Source organism: Oncorhynchus clarkii, chromosome 31 (assembly GCF_045791955.1).
Source record: "Oncorhynchus clarkii lewisi isolate Uvic-CL-2024 chromosome 31, UVic_Ocla_1.0, whole genome shotgun sequence".
NCBI classification, from domain to species: domain Eukaryota; kingdom Metazoa; phylum Chordata; class Actinopteri; order Salmoniformes; family Salmonidae; genus Oncorhynchus; species Oncorhynchus clarkii.
In genome coordinates this window covers 16,274,680-16,291,151 of record NC_092177.1, presented here as the reverse complement: position 1 = coordinate 16,291,151, position 16,472 = coordinate 16,274,680, and the positions used below count along the sequence as shown (strand labels likewise).

At 42.4% G+C, this 16,472-nt stretch overlaps 1 protein-coding gene across 1 annotated transcript; it reads right to left on the bottom strand.

Annotated features, from left to right (window-relative positions):
• Positions 1-122: 122 nt before the first annotated feature.
• On the bottom strand, positions 123-5,098 carry LOC139390581 (syntaxin-5-like). The gene is made up of 11 exons (XM_071137788.1): positions 4,991-5,098; positions 4,251-4,487; positions 4,054-4,124; positions 3,316-3,371; positions 3,140-3,210; positions 2,802-2,918; positions 2,624-2,680; positions 2,309-2,393; positions 2,073-2,179; positions 1,880-2,001; positions 123-1,767 (listed from the first exon to the last, which is right to left on the bottom strand). The coding sequence occupies exons 2-11, from the start codon at positions 4,311-4,313 to the stop codon at positions 1,608-1,610; spliced, it is 909 nt and encodes a 302-aa protein (XP_070993889.1). The 5' UTR covers positions 4,314-4,487; positions 4,991-5,098; the 3' UTR covers positions 123-1,607.
• Between the last annotated feature and the right edge of the window lie 11,374 nt (positions 5,099-16,472).

Here is a 16,472-nt window from a genome sequence, read left to right as displayed (position 1 = left end):
TGTGTGGATTCAATACAATGAGTCCATTACTACTGTTCCAGTCCTTTGGTTGTGATTGTTACTCTATAAGTTAATTATATTAACCTTCTATAATACTCTTACTCAGTAAAGAATTGGAGTCCTTTGTACTTCCCCATAGTTATTTTTTAATATGCACTTATTTCCAATATATTAGCACTTTATACACTGTAGAAGTCAAGGCATTTGGCAAAAAAAGGGAAGAAATAGGAGTGTTTTCTTATTAACAAAGTTCTGGTCGTTAAATAATGGCCTGTACATAACCGTCTGTCCTCAGAGATAGAGAGGAAGAGGACAGTCTCCAATAAAGCAGTAAGGTCCAAACTGACCAGCTGCAGAGAGGATTGATAGAGAAAGTCACTTCACTAGTGTACATTCAGCCCTTCATACCGAGTCAGAACCATCAACATGTCACCTATTAATAACAGTTATAACCTGTTAATAAGGGTTTCTCTCAAGTGACAATACAAAGTAATGACATATGGTGCCATTTGAGACTCTTCCGATTCCCTATTTAGTGCACTACTTTTGTCCAGGGCCCATAAAGCTCTGATCAAAGTAGTGCACTGTATAGGAAGTGGCATTTGGGACACAACAGGTAACAGTATTCAAAGTGACCCCAGCTGACTTGCTGGCAGGTAAAGCAGATCATCTAAACTGTTCATTCTGCAATAACAGTGTTATGTAACTTGTTAGAAAGTGTTTGGGTCGGACTCGTCACATTGTGTTTATGATTGGATCTATGAAGGGAATGTCCTCTTCAGTTTAAACCACCTTTAACCCTCCTGTACTTCATAAAACAACAGCTCATACCACAGGTGTCTTGTCACATTTCTTTGAAATTGAAAGTACCCATTTGGCAAATAAGGAAGCTTGAAAGCTTGGAAGTACCCCAACAAAACAAAAAATGTTTTCACTCATGCGTGGTGTGAATGATAGAGCGAGAAGTGCTTAAAGTCCCTCTCTTTAATAAGAGGATAATAATGAGGAACAAAAACTAGCATACATAATTACAATATGAGAAAGAAAACTCCAGTATTTTGTGTGCTCACAGACAGGAAGTTAATGAGTAAGCCCTTCCTGTCTTACCACCAATCAACACTACGAGGCATAAAATAAAATTAACCAAAAACCAAAACTAGTTTGCAGAATCAAACCATTAAATAGCAATTTTTGATTAAATGTTTTATGATGATTTAGTCTCTAAAGTAACAATGAACAGAATGACAAGAATTCTGGTCATACTGTAAAGTGTTTCGATACCATATCCTTTTCATTACAGGTATTTCCTTAATCTCTGTGGGGGGAGAACTACTATAATTTGTTGGTCTGCTGGACCTCAAGTCCCAAACCATCCAATAACACTCCATTCCCACTGCCCCGGTGCTGTGGCAACCCCTCATCTCAGTCCAAGCTTTCCCATTGTCTTATTTCAGACAGCCTGACCCCGCCTCAACTATTGCTCGACTATTGTTTTATAGGAGTGACACAACCTATCAGAAGAGACACTAGGAGTGGCACAACCTCAGACTTTCCCCCCTTCCTTCTCTTCTTCATGATTCCCTTCTTTCTCTGTCGTTTCTCCCTGCTCAGGCGAGGAAAACCACAAAGACGATGAAGAAGACGATGAGGACGAGGAAAATCTTGACCATAAGCCAGCGGTTGGAGGACACAGACTGGAAGTACTTTAGGATCTCTGTGTGAGCCATGTCCACGTTGAGCTGAGTGTCCTCCACGTTAGCATCAATCCTACAGGGGAGGACAGGAACAAACACATAGGGCTTTAGATAAAGATCTGGCAGTGCTCAAGCATCTCAAAGTTCCTCCTCTGTTCCCCCCCACGTCTCTCTCCCTCCCTCACCTCTGTACCGTCTCCTCCTGCTCCTTCACCATGTGCGCCAGCTGCTGGAAGATGGAACCCAGCTCTACGATGGTGCTCTCAATGTTCTGCATGGTGTCTGCACGGCTCTGAATGTATGAGTCCTGCACCACAGAGAAACAGCATTATAGTAACACTGACAGACACAATACAGGTGATAATAAAGTGTTTGTACCTGCTCATCAATGAGCTGGAGCTGTAGAGGGTTAGACTGGTTGTCCATGTTGATGGCCACCTCACCCCCCATACTCCTGGACTCATCCTGCATCAACACTGAACTCTCTGGCAGAGGAGATGGTCAGTTGATAGAAAATAAAAGTTTGGTGATTGAAATTCCAAGAGACATTTGTGAAGTTATCTGGTGTAGGAATGAGAGGCTGAAGGTGAGATAAACATGGTGTTCTATCTTACTGAAGTTGTTGGCGAGGAGAGGAGAAGAAGAGGAGACAGGAGGCTGAGAGAACTGTTCTCTCCTGCTCTTCTGCTGCTTCAGGTTCTAGAGACAGCAAGGGTCAGAGTGTCATGTTTACTGTACATTTTTATTGTTTATTATCTACTTCACTTGCTTTGGCAATGTTAACATATGTTTCCCACGCTAATAAATCCCTTCAATTAAATTGAAAAAGAACGAAAGAGAAAGAACGATAAACTCAACCTAGCATTATTAGAATTCTTCAGGTTCAGTGGCAGAAAGTTCCAGGGGCTGGAAGTTCCAGTGAATCTTACCTCTGTTCTTACTTCTAGAACCGACTTGAAGTCATTGGACATGGATGCCAGTTTGGACTGCAAAAACAAAACAAAAACCTGGTTGTTGATTATTAAAGCCTCAGGTTTCATATGGCTACATCATTTTACTCATCCACATCAGTTACATAATGCAGTAGAGAGGCACTGGCAGTCAGACCTGCAGGGAGACGACGATGGTGTTGGAATGGGTCTGAATGTGTCTGCCGCTGGGAGCTCCACGTGAACGAATCAGATCCTGCAGCTGGGCTATCTGCTTGTTCAGGCTGTTAATGTCCTGAGAGGGGAATAGTGGGAGACATACAGAAGAGAGTCAAACGGGGCACAGAACGGTTACACATAGACTGCGCCCACTAAAACAGACATGTTTGCCTCTTGACTAGAGATTCCACCTGACTGACTGGTCATCATGTTTGCCATTTATAGTTAATGACGAGAGACAGCCGACTGTTTTTATGGTATCTGTGTCAACGCAAAAACAAAACAAAAAAATCTCACCTGCTTGATGATGTAGGTTAACTCTTCAATCTCCACTGCCTTGTCATCAAATAGAGATTTTCTTTTAGCCACTAAAAAGGTCAAAACAGTCATATATCCAGAACTTTGACAAAACAAGTTACTCAAAATTGTTATTCATGAGAAATGTTAAAACATAAATATTGCTATATACTTACATATAGTGAGTTTCTCTAGTTTAGCAAACGTATTACTCAAGTCTTTTCCTATTCTCCTGGAGAGATTCAAAACAACAGGAGATTGGCATCAGTCATAGGCCAAAACATGAAAACAGTGAAAGGAATCTGCTAACGCATGTACATAGCTGCATGAAGGTGCAGGTACTTTACCCTGCACCTTAGAGACTTCTGCCCTATGTACATTGTCATGGAACACATACTGTTTTACCCACTTCATATGTATATGCTGTATTCTAGTCAAGGCTCATCCTATATAACTACTGCAGTACACACTTTTTCTATTCATATACGGTCCATACACACCATTGTATGCATAAATATATATTTATATTCCGGAATCTGACCTTGGTCGTTCTGATATTTCTTCTTTTTGAGATTTGTGTGTTTTGTATTCTTAGGTATTACTGCACTGTTGGAGCTAGAAACATAAGCATTTCACGGGACCTGCCATAACATCTGCTAAATATGTGTATGCAACCAATACAATTTGATTTGTAAGATAACAGAAAAGAACAGCATTCCAAAGAGATCACACTGAGCTACAATGTGATCAAAACACCATGGAGAAACTAACAGCAACAACTGGCTATATACTAAACTTCAAACCAGACACACAAGTGTCAGCGACACCTCTGAGAAAATGGGTTGTGCACTGTAAATGAGTTGGCTGGCTCTTTGGGTGAGATTGGTGGCAGTGGCACTGGCAGTTGGACTCACTTGGCCATGAGGGTGAAGTCACTGCGTTGCTTGAGAGCACTGAGGGCCGGCTTGGTGGGCTGAACACCATTCTGCAGAACGAGAGAGAAGGATGAAAATAGTGATCATTGTTCCAGATTACATGAGGGAAAATGCATAAGAAACTATCATTTGGCTACTTCAACATCACTGCCCTTGGGTCTCCCATACCTCCATACCTGTCTGGTCTGTAGGGATTTGCAAGCGGACTGAAACTCATTGGTGCGATCCCTGCACGTCATCCTGGTGCAGGTATATCACCAGGAAGGGTCTGAATGATCTTGGTAGTGTCCTGGAGACGGTCCGTGCTCCGTGGAAAGTCGCTACACCTCCTGACGTCAACTCCTAACAGCGAGGCGTCGATCCGTGTCCATTGATGTTCACATATACATAATCAATGTACACACACATCTGTACTGATAGGAGGAACATAAATTAATTCAAGTAAAGTGACATTTTGCTAGGTGGTCACCGATGCCCCGCGCTGCCTAAATAACTTCATTATCTAGTTAGATATTTACCAATACTACGTCTCGGTTTTATTTAGCAATTCAGCTTGCCCCCCACATAATAGCTAGCTAGTAGCAAGTTAGCTAATGTTAGCATAGCCAACATTACCACTGAAACAGAAACAAATGTTACTAGACACTAGCATGACAGTAATACAATATCAAATTATTGCTAAGATTAGCTAGAAAAAAACTGTTGTCATTTACATGTTCTTAGGCATTGAGCTATTTCGTTACTCCAAGCTAACGTTATTTAAAGAGTCGACTCCATCACAGCTGATGATGTTTTGCTAACCCTAGCGACGTGGCTTGAATGTTTTCTTTGAAGAACGAAAACTTTATCTCATAACCACTCAAATCAAACGAATATATCTAGTTTTACTCGATAAACGTTATAAAATTCAACTTACTATTCGCGAACTTCCACAAGACTTCACAGATATGTCGATGTTTTTAGCAAGCCGAGTCTGATGGAATGAAAGTTTGAATCCGGGTAATTTCCGGATGCCGACGTCATTGCCACGTCCACCACTGCTTGAGCCCCAGCCAAAATACACCACCAGATGTCGCCATATGTTATGTTTTGTAAACAGATATGTCAACTAATGCAGTATTCAAGCCAACTTGCTGTTTGTTATTGTTTCTTCTAGGTTTAAAGGCGACAATACATGTTGCGTTACTGCCACCGACTAGACTGGGGTATAAAATCCCTTATACTTGGCTTGGAAAAGGAAAATAAATAAATCATAAACAAATACCTTACCATCTAACCCACCCAATTCCACTACTTAAACCTATCTACTCCTACCTCAGGCCAAGGGCCTGGAAGAACGGGAAACCACAACTCTACACCCTGTAACTCTTCTGATATGAAATCTCGCACACCCAAATACTTCTCTGCAGGTGCCTCTACAACCTTTATTTTATGTGACTTACATTTCATCCAATCTTACTGATGCGGCAGGTAGCCTAGTGTTTAGAGCGTTGGGCCAGTAACGAATGGTTGCTGGATCAAATCCCCGAGCTGACAAGGTAAAAATCTGTTGTTCTGCCCCTGAACAAGGCAGTTAAAACTTCTTTAGGATCGGTGGGTCCCCTACCGGACGGTTGAGCTAACGCAGGCTAATGCGATTAGCATGAGGTTGTAAGTGTAACAGTATAGCTTCCATCCCTCTCCTCACCCCAACCTGGGCTCGAACCAGAGACCCTCTCCCTCATGCTAATCCCATATGGGGAGAGGGTATCTGGTTCGAGCCCAGGTAGGGGCAAGGAGAGGGATGGAAGCTATACTGTTACACTTACAACCTCATGCTAATCGCACTGCCTCCCATCGCTCCACAAAAGCCACGGCCCTTGCAGAGCAAGGGGAACAACTACTTCAAGGTCTCAGAGCGAGTAACGTCACCGATTGAAATGCTATTAGCACTAGCTAACTAGCTAGCAATTTCACATCGGTTACATAAGTAATAATACAATTTCCCAGGACAGACATATCTGATATTGGCAGAAAGCTTAAATTCTTGTTCATCTAACTGCACAGTCAGATTTGGGTATGTCATTTTAGGTGAACATTTGAGGGGCAGATCCTCCCCGGTAGGCAGTCATTGTAAATAATACTTTGCTCTTAACTAACTTGCCTAATTAAATAAGGTTCCATTTTTTGTTGTTGTTAAATACATCACTAATTTCCCTATCCCTCTACTGGCATAGATCTACTACTCACACAAATCCTCTCAGGATCCCTCCCTTTTGACCCATCTTCCTCTACTTTCTTCAGGGTAGCCTAGTGATTAGAGCGTTGGACTAGTAACCAGAAGTTTGCAAGTTCAGACCCCCGAGCTGACAAGGTACAAATCTGTCGTTCTGCCCCTGAACAGGCAGTTAACCCACAGTTCCTAGGCCGTCATTGAAAATAAGAATTTGTTCTTAACTGTCTTGCCTGGTTAAATAAAGGTAAAATAAATAAAAAACACAAAAAAAACTGCCTCAGCATACGTACTACTCTGCACTAACCCTGGTAACCTCAACCTGCTTCTCTTGGACCAGACACTTCTGATCCCCAGCCCCATGGGCACCCCTACAATTAACACATACAGCTTCTTTCCCCAATAGAACACATTCCTTTGTCTCATGCCCTTCTACACACTTCTCACACCTAGGAACCTCCCCCCTACACACTAATACCACATGCCCAGAAGCTTGACACTTGAAACAACGTAGTGGATTCGGTACAAAAGCTCAGAGGATAACTGAAATATCCTAACATCACTTTGTGGGGCAAACACAAACAATTATCACAAGACCTCTTAGGGTTACCTTCACCAATTCCACAGCACCCAACTCCATTTTCACCCACCTTGTAACCACATACAGTGCATTTGGAAAGTATTCAGACCCCTTGACTTCTTCCACATTTTGTTACGTTACAGCATTATTCTAAAATGTATTACATTATTTATTTTTCCTCACCAATCAACACACGGACAACGCAAGAACAGGTTTTTAGATTTTTTTGCAAATGCATTAAATATTAAAAACCAAAATACATTATTTACATAACTATTCAGACCCTTTGCTATGAGACTCAAAATTGAGCTCAGGTACATCCTGTTTCCATTGATCATCCTTGAGATATTTCTACAACTGAGTCAGTCTGTGGTAAATTCAATTGATTGGACATGATTTGGAAAGGCACACACCTGTCTATATAAAGGTCCCACAGTTGACAGTGCATGTCAGAGCAAAAACCAAGCCATGAGGTCAAAGGAATTGTCCGTAGAGCTCCCAGACAGGATTGTGTACAGAACTTGAGGCACAGAACTGGGAAAGGGTACCAAAAACTGTCTGCAGCATTGAAGGTCCTCAAGAACACAGTGGCCTCCATCATTCTTAAATGGAAGAAGTTTGGAACCACCAAAACACTTCCTAGAGCTGACCGCCCGGGCCAAACTGAGCAATCAGGGGAGAAGGGCCATGGTCATGGAGGTGACCAAGAACCCGATTATCAGTCTGTGGAGATGGGAGAACCTTCCAGAAGGACAACCATCTCTGTAGCATTCCACCAATTAGGCCTTTATGATAGAGAGGCCAGACAGAAGCCACTCCTCAGTAAAAGGTACGTTAGCCCACTTTGAGTTTGCCAAAAGGCATCTAAAGGAGAAACAAGATTCTCTGGTCTGATGAAACCAAGATTGAACTCCTTGGCCTGAATACCAAGTATCACATCTGGAGGAAACCTGACACCATCCCTACGGTAAAGCATGGTGTTGGCAGCATCATGCTGTGGAGATGTTTTTCAGAGGGTGGGACTGGGAGACCAGTCAGGATCGAGGAAAAGATGAATGGAGCAATGTACAGGGAGATCCTTGATGAAAACCTGCTGAAGATTGCCAACGACCTCAGACTGGGGCGAATGTTCACCTTCCAACATGACAACAACCCTAGGCACACAGCCAAGACAATGCAGGAGTGGCTTCAAGACAAGTCTCTGAATGTCCTTGAGTGGCCGAGCCAGAACCCGGACTTGAACCCATTCGAACATCTCTGGAGAGACCTGACAATAGCTGTGCAGTGACGCTCCCCATCCAACCTGACAGATCTTTAGAGGATCTGCAGAGGAGAATGGGAGAAACTCCCCAAACACAGGTGTGCCAAGCTTGTAGTGTCATACCCATGAGGACTCAAGGCTGTAATCACTGCCAAAGGTGCTTCAACAAAGTACTGAGTAAAAGGGTCTGAATACTTATGTAAATGTGATACCATTTTTAATTTTTTATAAATTAGCAAACATTTCTAAAAAACTGTTTTTGCTTTGTCATTATGGGTTATTGTGTGTAGATTGAGGGAAAACAACTATTTAATCCATTTTTGAATAAGCCTGTAACGAAACAAAATGTGGAATAAGTTAAGGGGTCTGAATACATACCAAATGTGCTGTATGGATCAGCCAAAAGGCAGGGATCCACTTTCTCAAACTCTCACTCCTACCATCACAGACTCATCTTTATCCTGACCATCTGTGCAAGCCTCGGGCTTCGGGAACTTCAACACTCCTACCATCAGAGACTCATCTTTATCCTGACCATTTGTACAAGCCTCGGGCTTCGGGAACTTCAACACTCCTACCATCACAGACTCATCTTTATCCTGACCATTTGTACAAGCCTCGGGCTTCGGGAACTTCAACACTCCTACCATCACAGACTCATCTTTATCCTGACCATCTGTGCAAGCCTCGGGCTTCGGGAACTTCCACACACCTGCCATCTTGGATAATTCACTTCGAGAACTTCAGTACACCTGCCATCTTGGATAATTCACTTCGAGAACTTCAGTACACCTGCCACCTTGGATAATTCACCCTCATTCACTTCTATTTCTCCTCCAGATGTAGATCCGGCGTATGGCTTGCTCTGCTTACACTTTCCTCCATTCTTCTTCGACAAACCATCTCCCTTTTCCCACCATCTTCAACCAACTCAAGCTCACCTTCTACCTCCCTCACTCTCTCCTTCTTCGACTCTTTTTCCCCTCCATTCCTCCTCCGTTTTCCAAGTATGTCTCTTTATGATAATATTGCACTTTTACTAACATATCTCCTTCTTGCCCTCAAGGGACTAGGCTGTATTCATTTGAAACCTGCTTCATACGGGAAAACATTTCAGTAATTGAAAATGAAATGTTATGAACAAGTTAAATGTAACACTAAGGTGAAAGGAAAGATATGAAGATAGTGTGGCCCTTACAGAGTATAGTGAAGATAACAGTGAATACCAAACTCCAGAATGTGAGAGGGGAAGGGAGGGAGACAAACAGAGGGAAGGCGATATAGCTACACAGATGAATACAGGTAGGGAGATAACATACAGGACTTGCTCAGATCTCATTCTATACCTACTGGCTCCCACATCTTTACCTCAACAAGAACTGGCATGTTCAGACCACAACTATGTCCTCACCTATCTTCTCCCCTGCACCTCTCCTATACCCTCTCCTCTCCTCTCTTTCCCTATAACCTAGACTCTCCGCACACCTCAACCCTTTCTGTGATAAAAGCCTATGTTCTCTGATAATGCAGGGGAAAAAAACGAAACAATATCTGTGCATTTGAGTACATTCATATTGTAAATACATTTTACAATATCACCCTACTAGAATCTGTAATTCATCTTCTATTGGCTTCTATTGGCTTTTATGTTCTCTAAAATGATTATTTTTTTAAAATGAGTCAAAGCAGCACAGCGATGCATGTTTCCGTAACAGATAACACTGATTGTATTTTCTTTTGTTCACAAGTCACAGGGGTCTTAAAACATCATTCATCTTCCTGTCAGAGAGACATGGTTGGCCATAGTCAACACACAGAACATACACACATTGTAGGCCTACAATGACATGCACTCTCTCTCCCTCTCCCACACACAGATACCATCTAACAACACACACAGTTCAGATACCGTCAACTACCTGCTTCAACACAGCTGCTGCTACAAAAGCAGAGGAAAACAAGCCTGAAGTTTATCATTAGAAAAATATAGCACTACTCCACACAGAGAAAATGGGAAAAATACAGGAAACCACTTTCACAGAGAGAGACAGAGAAAGAGAGAAAGAGAGAGGAGGGGTGAAATAGGGAGTGAAGGATAGAGAGAGAGAGAGAAAGAGAGAGAGAGAGGAGAGAGAGGACAGAGAGAGAGAGGGGGGTAGTGAAGGATAGAGAAGGATAGAGAGAGAGAGCAAAAGTAATGTCTTCTCATTATTTGTTGATTTCAAAAAAGCTTTTGACTCAATTTGGTATGAGAGTCTGCTATACAAATTGATGGAAAGCGGTGTTGAGGGAGAAATATACAACATTATACATCACATTCATTTCTTTCCACAGGGCCATGGGGTGAGACAGGGATGCAGCTTAAGCCCCACCCTCTTCAACATATATATCAACAAATTGGCGAGAGCACTAAAACAGTCTGCAGCACCCAGCCTCACCCTACTAGAATCTGAAGTCAAATGACTACTGTTTGCTGATGATCTGGTGCTTCTGTCCCCAACCGAGAGCCTACAGCAGCACCTAGATCTTTTGCACAGATTCTGTCAGACCTGGGCCCTGACAGCAAATCTCAGTAAGACAAAAATAATGGTGTTCCAAAAAATGGTCCAGTTACCAGGACCACAAATACAAATTCCATCTAGACACCATTGCCCTAGAGAACAAAAAACACTATACATATCTGGGCCTAAACATCAGCGCCACAGGTAACTTCCAAAAAGCTCTGAACGATCTGATAGACAAGGCGAGAAAAGTCCCCTAAGCAAGCCCCACAGAGCCCCAGGACAGCAACAAAATTAGACCCAACCAAATCATGAGAAAAATAAAATTACTTAACACTGTCATGACGTTGCCCTCTTTGGGTACAGCAAGCCCCATCCTCCTCCCCCTGCCTCCCCCTTTCCTCCTTCAACTAGGCTGCTGTGGTCAGAGAGAGGTCGTAAATTCCTGAGGATCTCCTCATGGCCACACACTATAGAGATAGAGTAAAGTTTCATAGAGAACAAAGAAATTTCTTTCACCTCACAGAACTTGAGGTCCGAACAACATTTACGTTCCGGAGAAGGTATAAATTATCGGTGAAGAATCCAGCTATGAACTGGTCCGTTTGTTACAACTTGGGGAAGCTCATGGGAGACGATGCGGCCACATTACCATAACGCTGTTTATATAATAGCCTCAGATATGAGGTTTACATCTAATTGTTGTATAAGATGAATGAGTGAGTATGATACTGTTTGTAAAATTGTGTAATATGATTTTGGACTGTTTAATGAAGGAAACTCCAATTCCCTTTTGAGTTTAACTAAATCAGAGGACCGCCCATGAGCCCAGTTAGGGTCAGGCATCCTGGGACAGCCCCTTTTCTGCAATTCCGAATAAAAACCCAATCTTGAGAATTCCTCAACCAGACCATGTTTCTCTCAATCAAGGGAGTACAAAGGTTGCAGACCATTGCTGAATCTTTTAACCATACCACGTGGTTAAACTCTTAGACTATCGATACCGACAGAATAAGAACAAGTCTTTGATATTAATTACTAGTCTGCAGCTAGGAATTCGGTATCATTGAACGCGAAGAACGACAACCGCTGAAACATCCATTCTATAACGAAACTAATTCATGTTACTCTGAACGATCTAGCCTAACCACGGAGAGAGAGAGAGAGAGAGGACGAAAACTGTCCAACAGAAACAAACTTTTCAACAGCGATCAAGACGACACACTGAGTGTAAATATATATATTGATTGCAATTGTTCCCGAATGAGTGAGTGTTCATGTGCAAAGGATTAGCATTTCAATTGTTATAATTATCACTCTGTAGTGACTTCTTAGTCGACCCCCACTTCCCCTTTTGTCTAACAAGCCGCCATGCCGGTTTAGCCCACTAGGGCACATTCCCCTATCATTTCTTGTAACCATATTTACTTTGTTGTTTTGTTTATGCAATTCTGTGAATTACTTAGTTAGTAATAACTAAGTGATTTAAGACAATTGATGTATGGATGACTCATAATGAAGACTGGGTTCGTGCAGATAACCAACAATTCACGACGTTTGGAATGAGACTAACGTGAGGTAAAATAAATACATCATTAATCAGAAGACTCTGGATCAGATATGAAAATATTTATTTTAGGAAATGCTAACTTCGTAATCTGAATATTTTCCTTGGTGCCCCGACTTCCTAGTTAATTACAGTTACATGATTAATCAGTAATACTAATTACAGAGAATCTTTGATAAAAACGAAGTATTCAATTTAATGATAGTAAAGACACGACAACACACTGGTAGGAACTTACAAAAAAACAGAGCAAACTGGAATGCTATTTGGCCCTAAACAGAGAGTACACAGTGGCAGAATACCTGACCACTGTGACTGACCCAAACTTAAGGAAAGCTTTGACTATGTACAAACTCAGTGAGCATAGACTTGCTATTGAGAAAGTCCGCCATAGGCAGACCTGGCTCTCAAGTAAGTCAGGCTTTGTGCACACTGCCCACAAAATGAGGTGAAAACTGAGCTGCACTTCATCACCTCCTACCAAATGTATGACCATATTAAAGACACATATTTCCCTCAGATTATACAGACCCAACGAATCCAATTTGGATAAACTCCCATATCTATTGGGTGAAATGCAACAGTGTGCCATAACAGCAGCAAGATGTGTGACCTGTTGCCACAAGAAAAGGGCAACCAGTGAAGAACAAACACCCTTGTAAATACAACCCATATTTATGTTTATTTTCCCTTTTGTAACTTAACTATTTGTACATTGTTACAACACTGTATATAGTCATAATTAGACATTTGAAATGTCTCTATTCCTTTAGAAACATATTTCCCATGCCAATAAAGCCATTTGAATTGAAAGAGAGAAAGAGAGGGGAGCGAGCAAGAATGAAAGATAGGGAGTGAAGGAGAGAGAGAGAGAGAGAGAGAGAGAGAGAGATGAGGAGTTTCAGGGACACATCACAACAAGTCATTGGTTATCAGGTGCATCACCATCGTAGCAGACACAGTAAGTTCCAATATTACTCTTCACCAACATGGCAAGGTTCTGGGGCATTTTCAGAGAGTAGACAACGTTTTTACAAAAAAAAGAGATGAATCCTTGTCTCCTGATGGATGAGTCACTCTCTCTTCCTCCCTCTCTCCCTCTGTTCCCCTAATCTTGTGCAGGCGTCTATATTTAGTCACTGGCAGGATGCCCTTCGAGACAGGTAGGCCAGGCAGCATCGGCCTTGAGCTCACTCTCACTGGAGCCCACTCTGTCTTTCTCTCAGTGTGGGCCCCAAAAGATGAACTGCATCACTGAGAGAGATAGAAGATGAAAGAGAGAGAGAGAGAGAGAGAGAGAGAGAGAGACAGACAGACAGACAGACAGACAGACAGACAGACAGACAGAAAGAGCTGCCTATCTCAGGGTGGGGAGGACCCCAAAAGATGAACTGCATCACTGAGAGAGATAGAAGAGGAAAGAGAGAGAGAGAGAGAGAGAGAGAGAGAGATAACATCTGCTAATGGAAATTGCACTGTCACTGCCTCACAACCTCTGACATGAAAAGTCCATATGAGGACGATTGAGTATATTCCCATAAAATCACATTATCATCACTCGTTTGAAGATTAAAATAATTGCCACTCAGCAGTACACACACAGACAGTGACGTAGACCCCCCCCCCCCCCCCCCCCCCCCCCCCCACTCCCCCCACACACACACACACGTGTGGCTGATTCAGCACAGTTCATGTGAGGAGGAGAGGCAATATTATTTCTCATATCACTCACACACTCTATATCCCTCCGTCCTTCACTCCCAGGGTGTCACTCTAATCCTCAGCCTGTTTATCTTTCATTACTGTTCAGGGAGATGAAAGGGAAGAGAGGAATGAAGAAAAGGGAGGAGGGAGGATGGCAAAAGAGGGATGACGTCAAAGTGTTTACGGGAAGGACATTGGAAGCATTGGAGAGACTACCAATAACAATACATTTTACGAAAAATAAGACGTTTCATTTAATAATATCTGGAACATTGTATCATGGTTGTTTTGAGCATTTCCTGGTAGTATTAACATCTTCAATAGGACAGTATGCTTTGTTTACATAGACATCGAGTTGATTAGTCAGACATAATATAGGCCAACTCTGCATGGTACAGACAGTTGCACACTTACATCAGATTGGGCACAAAAGGTGTAGCAGCATAAATAGTATCAGTGATATACACATCACAACGCATTTGTACAGTCTAACATGGGAGTATAGTCGGAATGAATTACAAGACATTCTAAAGTATGCTCTACATCATACACAAGATGGTGGTTGGATATAAGACATAAGATATTATTATGTATGTTTAGTCAGGGTCTGCCTGCTATAGCTGAGTATAAGACCATGGGGGCTAGAATAGGTCTACCTGGACAGTCTACAGTAGATAGGGTATCTGCTAGACTCGCGTTGTCCAACTCGTGGGTCTACAACAAGGTGGTTGAGGGAAGACTAGGTGCGTGCAAACAAGAGGAGCAACCAGCACATTCATTTAGACTATGTCATGGACATGGGTAGTATACTACTGCTTGAATAGAGCATTTAGTCCCTTCTAGAAGTGTCTTTCTGTAACTGGCAAGTTTCCTGTGGACCAACACACAGCTAGACAATGACGCTTTGCGAAATATACCTCGGGGGTTTTGGGTTGGCATTCATTGGCCACCATTCAGAGGAGAGGAGCTCACAGATGCTTCCAGCTATAGGGAGGGGAGGCACATTCAGTAGAGCTGTGTCTGGTCTGACTGCCCTCACAGGACCAACCTCAGAGCCTGAATTCAAACACACGTCACATACAGCTCACAAATCCCTCAGCTATATATCTGTTAACAGGCAGAGTTCAGAGGAATAGCTGATATGTTGTCAGAGTTTTATCTCATATTTTGGAGAGGAATCTGCTACAACTTCAGCTAAAATACTCATATGATCATCTCAGTCTCTGAATCAGAGACCATACTTATTGCTTAGCGAAAAGGAATGTCAGTGGAATAACATTTGGAATGTGACACAGGCTCAGGAATTACATTAGTGGGGTTCCAGCACTGCTAAGAAGAGGAACAGATTGGAAGCTTGAACAATGTTAAGTAGAAATGAACTATTTTCAGTGTTGAATGGGGTTCTAACCAATATTGTAGCTGTATCCTAACCCCACAGCTCTACATATCCCACACAGACAGAGAACTAAATGGTGAATTTTCACTGCAGTGGGAATGTGTATTTGCTAGACATCATTTTTCTGGCCATTATTTTAGTTACCCATTAGAATGTATATTGTGTCCTATTTTGTGGCCATTGAGAACTCTCTCTCTGTTTAAAATTCTACACAGGTGGCGATATGTTTAAATGCCTGATGTCTACCTAGTGGTCTTTGTCGGCCACCCAGAGGGACTCTTTATGTAGACGGATTATGGACAAATAAAAACAAAACAAAGAAACATTCCACAATATACAACATCTAATAAGTCAACTGGACAGAATTATGCCAAAATATAACAAATTCTACAAAGAAAATTAAACAGAAACAAACATTTGGACTTATTTAGACTCTTATATTGCATTCATTTCTAATCAGAAGTGTGTGTGTGAACCCTTGGACCATAGCCAAGCCTCATCATTGTCATTCCCCTCACTGCCCTGTCGGCGTGAACAGCTCATTCACTCCAGAGCGGAGAGATGGAGACAAAAACCAAATCAAACAGATGACAGAACACCCCTCAATGATACAGCCTGTAAAACCCCTCAGTGATCCAGCCTGTAAAACCCCTCAATGATCCAGCCTGTAAAACCCCTCAATGATCCAGCCTGTAAAACCCCTCAGTGATCCAGCCTGTAAAACCCCTCAATGATCCAGCCTGTAAAACCCCTCAATGATCCAGCCTGTAAAACCCCTCAATGATCCAGCCTGTGAAACCCCTCAGTGATCCAGCCTGTAAAACCCCTCAGTGATCCAGCCTGTAAAACCCCTCAGTGATCCAGCCTGTAAAACCCCTCAGTGATCCAGCCTGTAAAACCCCTCAATGATCCAGCCTGTAAAACCCCTCAGTGATCCAGCCTGTAAAACCCCTCAGTGATCCAGCCTGTAAAACCCCTCAGTGATCCAGCCTGTAAAACCCCTCAGTGATCCAGCCTGTAAAACCCCTCAGTGATCCAGCCTGTAAAACCCCTCAGTGATCCAGCCTGTGACCATATGCTGTGAATGAGAGAGACTAACTGTGGCATGTTAACCCATCTGTGCCATTCAGTGTGTAGACCACACAGATACAGTCTATGCAGCTATTCAACTCACTTA